Source organism: Ailuropoda melanoleuca, chromosome 5 (assembly GCF_002007445.2).
Source record: "Ailuropoda melanoleuca isolate Jingjing chromosome 5, ASM200744v2, whole genome shotgun sequence".
NCBI classification, from domain to species: Eukaryota; Metazoa; Chordata; class Mammalia; order Carnivora; family Ursidae; genus Ailuropoda; species Ailuropoda melanoleuca.
In genome coordinates this window covers 45,240,023-45,254,276 of record NC_048222.1, presented here as the reverse complement: position 1 = coordinate 45,254,276, position 14,254 = coordinate 45,240,023, and the positions used below count along the sequence as shown (strand labels likewise).

At 35.0% G+C, this 14,254-nt stretch overlaps 1 protein-coding gene across 4 annotated transcripts in view; it reads right to left on the bottom strand.

Moving 5' to 3' along the window:
• The window catches only part of VPS13C (vacuolar protein sorting 13 homolog C), a 171,404-nt gene that overhangs the window by 48,139 nt on the left and 109,011 nt on the right, over positions 1-14,254 (bottom strand). For all 4 annotated transcript variants that reach the window (XR_004625605.1, XR_004625604.1, XM_034660891.1 and 1 more), the window contains 10 exons: positions 12,758-13,005; positions 11,378-11,607; positions 9,848-9,940; positions 7,238-7,603; positions 6,754-6,840; positions 5,074-5,229; positions 4,641-4,905; positions 2,696-2,856; positions 1,589-1,710; positions 582-876 (listed from right to left, as the gene is read on the bottom strand). Coding sequence is in view for 2 of the 4 variants with exons in the window: in XM_034660891.1 (XP_034516782.1) it covers positions 582-876; positions 1,589-1,710; positions 2,696-2,856; positions 4,641-4,905; positions 5,074-5,229; positions 6,754-6,840; positions 7,238-7,603; positions 9,848-9,940; positions 11,378-11,607; positions 12,758-13,005 (2,023 nt within the window). In the remaining 2 variants the exon portion in view is untranslated. The remainder of the gene's footprint in view (positions 1-581; positions 877-1,588; positions 1,711-2,695; positions 2,857-4,640; positions 4,906-5,073; positions 5,230-6,753; positions 6,841-7,237; positions 7,604-9,847; positions 9,941-11,377; positions 11,608-12,757; positions 13,006-14,254) is intronic.

Below are 14,254 nucleotides of genomic sequence, written 5' to 3'. Positions count from 1 at the left end.
AATGTTCCCTGTTATTTCTTAGACTAATTATTTTAAGTTCAACAGAAACCTGGACCAAATAATTATACTATTAACTTTAAAATGAAAACCTTAAAATTAACTTTAGAATAAAGTTAAATGAAGTATTTCCCCATTGGCTTTTTTCTATCCCTTAGCTAATGGAATTTTACTTAATTAATAGAGATTATTATGGTTCTTAACTCACAGCAGATGCAATAGAGTTCAATGGAAGGGAGCAAAAGAGCCAAATTGCCTAGGTTCAAATCCCAGCTCTACAACTTACTAGCTACGGGTCCTTGGGCCTGTCACTTAAACTTTGTGACTCAGTTCCTTCATCTGTAAAACGGGCCTAATAACGGTACCAACTTCAGAAGGTTATTGCAAGGATTAAATGTGTTAATACATGTAAAGCACATGGTACAGTGATTGCCATATACTAAATGCTATATCAGTTCTTGCTGTTATTAATATGAAAGCATTAAAAGTATACTATAGAAAATACTGACCTCAACTAAAAACACAGTAAAAAAACCAGAATTCACTCTGCAATAATAAAGGTCAAACAAAATACAGACACATACTTCGAGTAAGTATCTTAGAGAATATGGGAGAAGGTTCCTCAAAGTGAGGGTAGGATAAAGATGAATAATGTAAGCCGGATCCCAGTCTTCCTCATGGGTACATATATAGCTTAATTCATCAGGCAGAGCAACTGTATTGACAATGAGAGGTAAGAAGTTGACTTCTACTGATGGACATTGCAGCATACATCTGACTTCCCTGCTCCTGTGAAGTTCTTCCTTCCAAGAAATGTAAGTGGTGGATTCTTTGTACTGATTCTCTAAGATACCAGCTGGCTGAATAAACAACTGACATCTAGAGAAAAAAGAAAACAGAGTGGGGGAAAAAAGTTTTATCAAAAACTTAAGAAAAAGAATCTCATTACATCTTCTTGGTAACGCTACAAGGTAAATACTATTATTCCAATTTTTACAGATGAGGAAAACAAGGCTATGAAAGGTTAAGAAACTTGCCCAAAGTCATATAGCTAACCCATGGAGGAACTGTCTGGAAAAAAAAAAAATCTGTAAACAATGACAAGTCAGAAAAAAATAGTCATTTCAAATATAAAGACAACCTAATAAAGAGAGATTTCAGAAAATTCTAAAACATTGAATATACAATAAGAAATTTTCATCTGGTAAATTAAGTGATTAAATAGGGGCGCCTGGGTGGCACAGCGGTTAAGCGTCTGCCTTCAGCTCAGGGCGTGATCCCGGCGTTATGGGATCGAGCCCCACATCAGGCTCCTCCACTATGAGCCTGCTTCTTCCTCTCCCACTCCCCCTGCTTGTGTTCCCTCTCTTGCTGTCTGTCTCTATCTCTGTCAAATAAATAAATAAAATCTTTTTAAAAAAATTAAGTGATTAAATAAATGTATTTCTCTATGTCTTAAAACTAGCTTTTACATATTTTCAGATAATGAAAATATAAGCTTCTTTTTTCTAGAATAGAGATCCTAATTCAAAGAATTAAAAATATGTATTATGAACCTTTAAAAACTTAGTATATTCAGGGAAGTATGTACCTATATGAATCTAAAGGAACATGGAACTCCTCTTCAGGTCTGGCTACTCCAATGCGCTCCAATAGCTTAACATTCTTAACAGATTTATAGATGATGAATGCAATAGAGAAATGGTTCTTAATCTGTTAGATAAAAAGACATACAAGTTGTTTAAAAAGATACAGATGCTCAAAAGAAAAATGTGAGCTGCACACAGTTACTTTAAGATCTAAAAAGTTTTAAACCCAATATTAGAAGATATTTTTATGGATAATTGAAAAATTTTGGGATATTTAAATGCTATATATGAGAGACTTGATGTTTAAGTGGCAGTTGAAAATTTCTAGGATATTCACATGCTCTATCCTCTATGTTCATTGTTAGTGTATAATACACATTAATTTTGAAGACTTCAGCCATGATATTTTCCCCATTACAACCTTTTTTTCAATGCACCATATGAAAACAGGAAAGGATAGCAAAGGAAATATGAGGAAAAGTACTACAACCCTCTTTTCTTAACTAAATATGATACAGGCTAGAGATAATAGCAAACTGAGAGGGAACAATGGCCAAAAATGGAAATCCTTTTATTTTGTATGTGATGTTACAAAGTAGGAAGAAATGTTCTTTTGATGACTATATAATGAAACCTGTAATAATGCACAGAAGAAAAATGGATAAAGCCTTAAAGGTAGAAAAGATTAAGATAGAAGATTTCGTTCTGGTGAGATCATTCCAATATTCCTTCACATGTACTTGGAAAATACAGTCCCAAGTGATATACAAAGAGAATGGAATGTTATCCTATTTGACAACCAGTTATAATTATTAATACTCCCAGTTCTAAATCTTTAAAAAAAAAAAAAAACAGAAAAAAGCTTCATTAATTGTAAACCTAGACCACAACAAAAATGGGCTTTCAAGTAACGAGACTGTTTAATCAGACATTTAAAATGAAGACTATTACAAAAGCAAGTTGGACTGGAAATAGCAGTCGGCTGAATCTATAATTTATTTCTGAATAATCAGTATTGACCTAACGTTTTACCATTTTCCTATATTCAGCTAAATGACTGAATACTTCTTGTTTTACTCGAAGGAACACAATTCACTTTAATGCATTACCTGCAGAGGAGAGCGAAGGGTAACTACTTTACTCCCTTCGGTGGCATCAATTTGTACCAAGACTGAGTCAGAACGACTGGCATTGGGATTCCGTACATTATACAATCGTCTTCCAGATCTGGCAACAGGAACTTTTGCAACTTCTGTATATCCATGAGGTACTAAGGCAGAGCAGAACATAAGTGAGAAGCATTCCAAATGTTAATTTACCTTTACTTCTCTAAGACAGAGTACTTCTCAGCAACTTAAAATAATGACAAGAGTACTCTTTATGACTAAAACATGACTACACAAAATGCTTTTCTAAGACATAGGAACTAACAAAGGAAACTAAAGAAACTAAAATTTAAAAAAAAAAACAAAACTAGTTATAAAATTTTTTGACCCCAAACAATTTCCCTTGTTTTAAGTTGTATTAAAACCAAGAAAGAGGGATGCCTGGGTGGCTCAGTTGGCTAAGCATCTAACTCTTGATTTTGGCTCAGGTCATGATCTTGGGGACCTGGGATTGAGCCCTGCGTCAGTCTCCAACCTCAGCGGGGAGTCGGCTTGGGATTCTCTCTCTCCCTCTGCCCCTCCTTCCCCTGCCCCCACTCCTGCACACACTCTCTCTCTCAAAATAAATACATAAATCTTCAAAAACAAACAAACAAACCAAGAAACAGACTTTTAACCCTAGAGAACAGACTGATGGTTACCAGCGGGGAGAGGGGTGGGGGGGAAGGGTGAAACATGATGGGGATTAAGGAGTGCACTTGTGGTGATGAGTACTGGTATATGGAAGTGCTGAATCATTATACTGTATACCTGAAACTAGTAATACCCTGTATGTTAACTAATTAGAATTAAAATAAAAACTTTTAAAAAATGTATTAAAACAAACAAAATCCAACTTGTTCCTTATTCTTTCAACTATATAGCAATAACACCTTTTCTTTGTAATGGTGATAATTACTATCAATATTTTAGGACTTCTTTTTTTTTTTTTTTAAAAGATTTTATTTATTTGACAGAGATAGAGACAGCCAGCGAGAGAGGGAACACAAGCAGGGGGAATGGGAGAGGAAGAAGCAGGCTCACAGTGAAGGAGCCTGATGTGGGGCTTGATCCCATAACGCCGGGATCACGCCCTGAGCCGAAGGCAGACGCTTAACAACTGAGCCACCCAGGCGCCCCTGTTAAGACTTCTGAATATAGTTAATTTTCCTCTCCTCATTGAACACATGTTCTTTTTGAAGCATACTACATATTGTACTATTTAAGGGCACAGAAATAATCTAATTTTCGAAGGTAAATCTTTTTTTTAAAGATTTATTTTAGAAAGAGAACATGTGCACATGCATGTGTTTAATCATCTAGAATGAAGACTATTACAAAAGCAAGTTGGACGTATGTTAGTGGGGGGAGGGGCAGAGGGAGAGAAAGCATCTCAAGCAGACTCTGAGCTGAGTGCTAAGCTGGATGCAGGGCTCAATCCCACAACCCTGAGATCATGATCTAAGCTAATTCTTTATCTTAATTTTTTTTAACTTTTTAAAGATTTTTATTTATTTATTTGAGAGTGAGAGAGAGAACACAGGTGAGAGAAAATACAAGAGCCAGCACAAAGTGGGGGGCAGAGGGGGAGAAGGAGAAGCAGACTCTCCGCTGGGCAGGGAACCCCACATGGGGCTCGATCCCAGGACCCCTGGATCATGACCTGACCCGAAGGCAGATGTTTAAGTGACTGAGCCACCCAGGTGTCCCTCTAAGGTAATTCTAAATCAAATTTAATTTTCTCAACTTTAGAGGAAGAAAACGAGACAAGAGTTTATCACTATTTGTTTCAAGCTTTTAGAAATGTGTTTCCCCCAGTATCAGCAGCAATATATTCATATTTTATCAAAAATAAGTCCCACACCAACAATTCCAAATATGCCCTTAAAATAAAATAAATATAGCATACCAAAGGTTAGAGTGAAGAAGGAGCTTTCTTGACGGCTCAATACAGATAATTTTCCTTGACGTGAAGGTTCCATGCTAGCATATTCCAATTCCAAATTCTGACCAGCATCAACATCAAAAACACCACTTTTCTCAAGGGAACCTACTACTCTAAGATTATGATTGGGCTGCACCTTAATGGGAACACCGACAGCATTTTTCACTGTAAAAGGAGCCCTATCTTTTAAAGAGTAGTCAAAAGTAGAAGCAGCGCCTTCTGAAAAACCCTGAAAAGGAACATAACATCGCAATAAAATTTTTGCAAAATGCAATTGTTTCCCAAAATTAAACAAGACCACATTTTTAAGAAACTAATTTTGATGACAAACATCAATAATCCACACGTTTCAATTTAAAATCTTAATTGAAAGATTCCAAGCAAAAACCAAACATACTTTGGCTAAATTGTTGAAAACATTCAGGCAACTTTTGGATATTGTTATATTCATTGTATCTCCTGAAGAAATATGAACTGCTGTTTGTGGCTCAGGAAGAAAAATAAAATCATCTCCTGGCATTAAACTTCTATCCTGGACTGGATTCTTCTTTACCTATGATGATAAATAACATAACACATTTAAGGTATTAGTCAATTAATAATAAAGTTTAAAAACTCTCAAAGAGGGGAGCCTGGGTGGCACAGTCGTTAAGCGTCTGCCTTTGGCTCAGGGTGTGATCCCGGCGTTACGGGATCGAGCCCCACATCAGGCTCCTCCGCTATGAGCCTCTTCCTCTCCCACTCCCCTTGCTTGTGTTCCCTCTCTCGCTGGCTGTCTTTATCTCTTCAAATAAATAAAAAATAAAATCTTTAAAAATAAATAAATAAATTAATAATAAAAACTCTCGAAGAGTTAATTCTCCTAAACTGGTCACTTTATATTAAAACTCCTCAGAAGTTTCACTTTCAAAAATACTCAGTTCTCCACTTAGATTTAGCATGGATCCGCAGTCTTTCTTTCAGTGTATAGTCAGTGCATGGGGTAATGTTTAGAACGGTGCAACGAAAGCACTCAAAGTCAGCTATGATATTTGTCTCTTGTGCATTCCCCAGAGCAAGATGTTGACCCAGTGTCACCTGACTAGCAGTCCTTATGTGTTGATGAGGAATCTAAGACGACCCTGAAGTCTAAACTGATACTTATTGGAGGTAATGTGGAATTGCTTCTACTTTTTACTGTTAACACCTATAAATAATATGATAAGCTTTCAACCAGCCATCAGATTCCATCATAGTTTTTGTTCCAAAAGAGCTCAAAAGCCTTCTAAAAAATTATTTGTTAGCCTGTCTGTGCCAGAGACAGGTAGGTCAGAAATATTACTACTTCACCGAGAGGAAATTGGGACACAGGTTAAGTGACTTCTCATCTTTAAAGTAAGAATTTGCTGAGGTGGTTTCAGTGCCTCACAGCTCAGTCAGGCTACCGCAGACAGCTGTGTTGTGATAATGTGTTAAGGGTCTATAACTCATGTTCCTTTGAGCCCAGAAAAATGTGCTTTGGTATCTAAGATTCTGAAGTGCTCTCAAGAAATATCATAAAGAGATAACATACAAAAAAAAATCATGAAATAGAATTCAAGTTTTCTCAAATTTTTTTGGTCTCTTAAAACCAAGGAGGATCTCAAAGATCTTCATTTATATGGATCATATCTATCATGTGAAGTCTATTAGAATCTAAAACAGAAAACTTGAAATATTCGTTTAAAAATAATACATTGAATACTATTTTTAATGAAAGATACCTATTAAAGTTATCTTTAATAATAAAAAGAGGGGCATTTACAAATCTCTCTAGTGCCTGCCTTAAGAGAAGACAGGTGGATTCTCATTTCTGCCTCAGTATTCATTCCGTTGCAATATCACAGTCTCTGGAAAATTCCATTGTATGCTCACGAGCAGATGAGGATAAAAATGATATATAACGTCTGAGTATTATTATGAAAATAGTTCTGATCCCATGAACCCCCTGAAAGGGCCTCCAGAATCCTAGACCACATCTTGAGAATCACTGAACTAAAAAATATAAGCGAATGCCCTTAGTGCCGTTCAACATAAAGATATTTTGTGGTTTTCTTACATCAAGCCTTAAATTCCATTGTCTCTTCCCCTCCACTCTCTCAATTAGTGGCTCCCAAACAGCATGGGTCTCATTGTAATAGTGAACCTGGAAAGGCACAGAATTATAATTAATAACAGAGTCTTTCAACTTTAACCACATATTTCTATAGCCAGTAGGAAAAAAATTATGTAATTAATGTTACATGTCAATCGTTATTTTAATGACACACCTAAAGACACAAAGGATATCTATAAAGAGGGTGCATTTTCCCTTTCTCTCTTACTTTACTGCCGTAAACAAACTGTTTAACAAAAAAAATCTTTAAAAAATAATGACCAACTAAATAATACTATGCATCAACAAGTTCAATATTAGAATGTATTATCTATTTACATATATACTCTTGCTGTAGCCATGCACAAACAAGAAAAGCTCACATCTTAATTCTGCAATTGTACTTTTGAGGAGCTGGCTCTGGAAGTACAAAATGATGTGGTCATACCTCTAATGTCATGTCAGCAGTAGCAGCCATTAGGGAAGACCAATTTTTAATATTTCCTGAAAACTTGGACTCTGCCAGTAATAAAGGTACGGTTCGATGCCCAAGGCCACATTCTAAGGTAACCTGAACCGACTCTACAACAACAGCACAATTTTCCTCTATTGTTGGATGCTGAATGTCTTTGAAATTTTCTGTTATTTCTGTTGCCGTGTCAACACCAAGAAACCAAGAGTTATAATCACTAATAGATTTGACATCCCAGAGATTTTCTGTTTCCTTAGATGTATCTTTGGATTCATCTTCTTTTGTCTTTGGAGACATAGCAGCCATGATTGTCATCACAGTATTCAGAATTATGGGTGAAATCTTTAAAAAAGCAAGCAGAAAAATTTTAAGAATAAATTATTTCCCAGATGAGAAGAATACATAACACAAAAGTTAAAAAATGAATTAAATATAAGTAAATATTAAATATATTACATTCATACCTAAGGAAAACAAAAGGGAAGACACAAAATCCTATGTCAAGTCAACTAACCTCGTAACAATGATTACTGCCCAGGCTATTCTGGAATTAAGTAATTGACATTATATGTCAATTGTCAAAACCTAAAGTTAAATTGATCAATTCAGAGTAAAACATTGTTATGCAAACAGAAAAATGTGAAGTATAACTGAATTTTCCATGTTTCAAAGAGCTGCATTAACTAAACTACAGTGTATGACCCTCATCTAGGTATACACACATGGTTTTCATTTGTCTTACTGAAACAAAAAGCCTATTAATCACCATGGATTCTCTTACACTTCGCCCAAGATCTGCAAATTCTACCACTTATTAACGTTGTATATTATCGTTGCTCGCCTCCTCATTCCTATGACTGTGCCTTAGTTCTACACTGATGATGTCTTCTAGGTCCAGTCAGCACCCTCACAGCCCACGGTCCACACTTCCACCAGCATTATTTTTCTAAAACCCAAACCTGGGCATGCCATTCCTATGCCTAAAATCTTCAACTTCCCATAACTTTAAGGATAAAGCTTAAACTTCTCTTTAGCTTAGGACACAAAGGCCTTTATAATCTTATGCCTAATCAATTAGCTAGCAAGGGTTTCCCAATGTTTGAACAACACTGGGTTAAATAAGCTATACTGTTCAGTTCTCACAACCTTTACTTGTTTAGTATGCTAAAAACATACGATTACATCACCAAAAGAAGGATCTGGTATGTACCTCTTCCCAACCTTACCTGTCAACTAAATCCCTTTTTTGTCCTTGCCTTATTAATGTCACCTATAATTAGTGCTCTCAATCTTACAACTCCACCACACCTTTCTCTCCAGCCATGTGGGATCACCCCTCTAAGTCTTAAAGGGTTTTTCATTCCTCTGCTTTTGTGTCTATTGTCGGTTCTGTCCTGATAACCCTCATCCTCCCTCTCCATCTAACCTCCATCAGATTTTCAAAACTTAGTTCAAGTAGCCCCACTTCAAGGCAGCTTGTCCTGATGTCCTGGTCTGAGTTAGGGGCCCCTTGCCTGTGCTCCCAATAGCACCTTGTGCATGCCTCCAGCTCTGAAAGCCAGACTCACTGATTTACTTCTTTCTCTCACATATCATTAAGTTTTTTGAAGGTGGGACTATGTATCACCGATGCCTTCTACAGGACATTTTTCATTCACAGTAAGAGCTCAAAAAATGTTAGCTGAATAAACAAATAAATTGATATATAAAGAAAAGGAAAGACAATCCCCCCAGCACCTTAACCTATTGTCTTAGATTAAGTGCAGGCAAATTCAAGAACTTCCCCCCTCCGTTTACTACTTTAAGTTTTTAAAAAAGTAGATCTGTTAACAAAATACAATCTAAAACTACCTAGTGTTTTAAAATATTGAGAGAAAACTACGTTGTTATTTGTATGGTAATTCAAATGACATTAGTTTGAGCCTTGGTTTAATCACTATCAGCTCTTTTATAGTAAAGCTACTATCAGAACCTCAATTTTGTAGAGAGAAACAGAGTTTGGAAAGTATTCTATATCTTCCATTTATAACCAATCATGAGGTCATACTTAAACAACACAAATGCCACTGGAGAAGAGAGGTCGGTTTTTCAATACTTCAAATACTTCAAATGCAAGAGATTTTAAGAAAGCAAATCCTAATAATTTATTTCTAGCACACATTTGTCATTATAAATATAAGACAAACAAAACATTTAATTACATAATTATTAAATTCAAATTATACCTCAAATAAAAGCCTAAAAATAACTTAAGACAAATAACAGCAACTTCATTTTTCTATCCCTCCTTCCCGTTTCTTCCCACCCCATCTTTGTTGTTCCCCAAACCCAATCTCCCCAACACACATACAAGCAAATAGATAAAAACTATCCGCATCATTTGTAGACATTTAAAAGTACTCTTTTAAAAAAGACAGAAATAAACATTTAATTCCATTCTGAATTGAATGAGGGAATTTTAATGTTAGTGGTATTTACTGTTTGAATATGTGATATGACTAGCATACTGCTCTAGTTACAAGAGAGTTCAAAAGATATTGTTAGAAAAATAAGAATTTTTATACAAATAACATGATAGGCACTAACCTTAATTATAAATTCTTCAACCATAATACTTATATTTTGTTTTCCTGAGGCCCACATACATTTTTCCATAAATAAAGAACAAGGCTGTAAGACCTAGAAACGAATAAATGAAATTCACATTTCCTTAGTAATAGATCTGTTTTATACATATTTTTATATATATATGCATATATATATATATATACATACACATATAAAATACACACAAGAATATGTCTTAAGTGGAGATCTTTAACTATAGCCTACTACTGAAAGCAAAAGGCAAATTGAACAAGCTGAGAATTTCTTGTGAGGGCTCTTCTGAACTATGACAATCTGTGAACATTGTAAAAGGACTTTAAGCAGCTCTGATCAATTCCTCTACATCAAATTCTTAAGTAATGATGTACACTTACTAATAGAAGTTTAAAATGTTTCCTTTCACTAAAATACCTTTTAAATGATGCCCTCTGTAAAACATGCATTTAAAATATCTGTAAAAATGAGGTAAAGACTATGTTAAAGTCTATATTCACGAAGAAGTATATGAGGAAATTAAACTGTTATTTCATTGTAATTTTGATGACCACTAAATCACCTGAAACTGTTATTTTAAACAAAGAGTTCTGTTAATACCTTAAAAAAAGACTGTGGTAAGGTAGTTAATGAACAGTTTCCATATGATCAACAAGAGGTCAGTCTTGAATATCATACAAGGTCCTTTTAAGAACAAATTTCAAATCTTCAAACCTGATGATGCATTAAAACTATGAAGCTTATATTTATATACGTTTATCTTTAAGGAAATAAACTAACCTTGCGCCTGAATTGAATGAGGGAATTAGTGTTGCATAACTTTCATTTTTAAAAAATTAGGATGAGCTTTTAACGGCGTGATTAAGACAAGCTTTCTGTGACATGCCAAAAGAAGATCCTGCTAAAGAATGCCTCAGGATAAAATACAGGCTAAGCCTAGCATTGCATTTCTTTATGTAAGCCACTTTGCTCACACATTTTAATTTAAAATAATGCTGCAAATGAGTCATCTAATATAAGATCCTCTTTAATGTTAAATCGTCAATTTAATACTTAAAAGTTATTGGTATGGCAATTAAGTTAATTAAAATTATATTTTTCAACAACAATGTGAATGCATAATTGCAGTCAACTTTTAATACAGCAAAACATTTCATTCTAAGCTTAAAGATTTTAAAAATCGTTCATGCATTTGTTCATTCATTCACCGGATATACTGTGGTAAACAAAAGAAACAGCTGAAAAGGAATGTTGATTGGTACTAAAATTCAAATACTGCTCAACAAAAGATGGCACAATGAAAAGAAAATTAGTCTAAAGGCAGTTCCCAGTTCTGTCACTAGCAGCCATGGCTGAATCATTTAACATTTCTGGAACTCAACATCCTTATCTGTAAAAACCTCAGGTTTGTAGTAAATAATCTCTGAAGTCCTCTACAGCTCTCACGTTCTAGGACTCTATGAATCCACCGTTTCTGCCATTCTCAATCCAAGCTTAGAATAAGCTAATTCTTACTGTGGTAATGTTTCTTCCTCTTTTTTCTCTGAGAAAAGGGCAAGCGAGGACTTTAAGATCTCTCACAGAAGCTTCCATCATCTGCTCAAGTTTGGATGTTGACAGAGAGAGGTTACACTGGAATGAGGCTGTTAGAGCGGGAGCATCAGCCTTTGTCAGATTGGCAACAAACACCACTTCTGGATCTGTGATCTTGGCCTTTAAAGTCATATTTGGTCTTACAGAGTCATCTGAAGAAAAAAAAAATAGGAACCAAAAAGGTTGTAGTAAAATATATCTCATCCCTTCAGTATATGTTGTCTATAAGTCACTAAGCTATTTCTAATATCTTGCTATAATAGATATGGCAGAATTAACAATACTAATAGTTGATTAATACTAATGATAAATGATTATTGACAAATGCTAATTGTGTGGGATAATGCAATCTGATTTCTGTCATAAGAAGATCATTTCCACTTTGACCTAGAAAGAATAATCTTGTTTTGAAGTTGTTTTTATCAGAATTAAGGTGTGTACATCATGTACACAAGTGTGTATCAGGTTATGCTGCAGGGACAAGGAGGGGAAAACAGGAGAGGGGAATATCAGGAAGAGAATAAGGGACTCTTTATATCAAAGTTGGCTTCGACTTTACCGTAAAATACACAGTCAATGTACTACAATCTATAGTATAAATACATTAAATATGTGTATGAATATAGAAGTATCATATGTGATTACTGTTTAGGAAAGGTAAATGGGAAAATAAAATTCTGACCTTGCCAATAAATGGCATTTTCCAATCTTGCTGACTTAGAAAGATAAATGCCTCACCTTAGAGAATCTTAATTTAACACAGAAAATCACTGGTCTATTTGGTAATGCTGGAATAAACAATTTATTGAACAGGGAAGTGACTTCAATCTACATCAAGACCAGACATTTGCAAACACTTCACTGAGTTTAAGGGGTTTAGAGTGATGTCCAGGGGCGTCATGCTGGGTGCTCCAATACCCCCACCCTCTGTCTCTATCTGTTCAATTGTTCTTCAATGTGCTATAATTCTTTCATATATTTTCTTTGAATAAAAGGTTGCCCTTCTATAAAACAGGCTGCCAACCAAAGACCCAGATTAACTCCCTCAATTTTTGGATAAGTAAAGAAATGTTAATGGCAGAGTTGGAACCAGAGCATAGGTTTTCTAGCCCCTAATCCAATATATATTTCTACTCTACCTCTGTTAAAAATGTATGCTTACTGAAGTTTTTCCACAGAATATATTTAAATTGGAAAGAGCAATTTTACTTTCTTAAATTGTCCATTCATCTTTTTTCTTGTCTGTAATCTTTGTTAAAATATACGACAAGTTGTCATCTACGACAGATATATTCTGCTAACCTTTCTCCATCTTGATTTTTGCTGTGGTCGCCTGTCGTAGTGGAATCTGTGCTTCTTTCGCCGTATTTTCTGGATTCTGAGACACAGCTTTGATAAAGAAATCTGCCACAGTCATCAGAAACTCCACACTGGCACATATGTATAGCTTGTCAAGAACAGCATCAATGTGACTTCCAGTTTTGCTTTGTTTGTAACTTATATCAATCATAGAACTGTTGTCACCTTGGTCATTCTTTTTATCAATCATTCTAAAAAATATATACATTCATTATTTTATTCCTGCAAAAATAATTTAAAAGATGAAAAATTTCCTAAACATCTTAATAATCTTTCTTTCACCTTCGAGTTTTTAATCTGAATAGAAAACAGGTCAATGTTAACCAGAGTCTAATTAGCTAATAAGAAACTAAGACATAGTCTCCTAATCTCCACAGTAAGATTCATGTTATTAAGCAATTACAGAATGTTTTATAATTATAATGCAATATCAGAAAAATAAATGACTACTGAAAGGAATTTCAGCAATTAACAAAACACATTAATGTGGTCTCGCAAAATTTAAAGGACAACCTCTTTATTTTACAAAATAAAACGTCTCTGAATGAATTTATCTCCAAACATTTTATATAATTTGAGTCTAAAAGTATTCAATCCAATTCAAATCAGCCCATGTTTATCAAGTGTCTGCAATGATCATTCCCACACATCCTCACATGTGCAGGAAAAGCAGGTTACCAAATAGAGGATGGCCTTTATCATTCTTGCCTACACAACAGTGGATAGCCACCCCAAACATGAAATGAAATGTGCAAACCAGAAAAGCTGGTTGCATGATAGCACTCTTTCCTCATTTATTCATCTCTAGGAAAAACAAGGGGCTCAGAAGCATCCAGTACGTATTCAATGGAGTCCCAGTTTAGGGAGCAACATAGTTTTTCTCCAAAGAACATCAAGGACAAAAACATTATGTCTCATTATTTGAGAGAGGAATAAGGAGGGCACATAATGCATGGTGCACTGGGTGTTATACGCAACTAATGAATCATCGAACTTCACATCGGAAACCGGGGATGTACTGTATGGTGACTAACATAATAAAAAAACATTAAAAATATATATATATAATTAGACTATTAAAGTTACATTATTTCCCACTTTATTGAAGGCTGATATAAGTTAATGTTTTAAAATTGCACTGATAAGGTGAAAATGCTAGGGATTCCATTTCTAGTAAAACTTTGAAAGAAATTTCAGAACACATGTTTTAAAATACATAGACAAAATAGAGGCATCTGGGTGGCTCAGTCAGTTAAGCATCTGCCTTCAGCTCAGGTCATGATCAGGGTCCAGGGATCAAGCTCTGCATTCAGCTCCCTGCTCAGCAGAGAGTCTGTTTCTCCATCTCTCTCTCTGCCCCTCACCCCACTTGAGCCTGCTTCTCCCTCTGCTCCTTACCCTACCTGTGCTATCAAATAAATAAATAAATCCTTAAAAAAT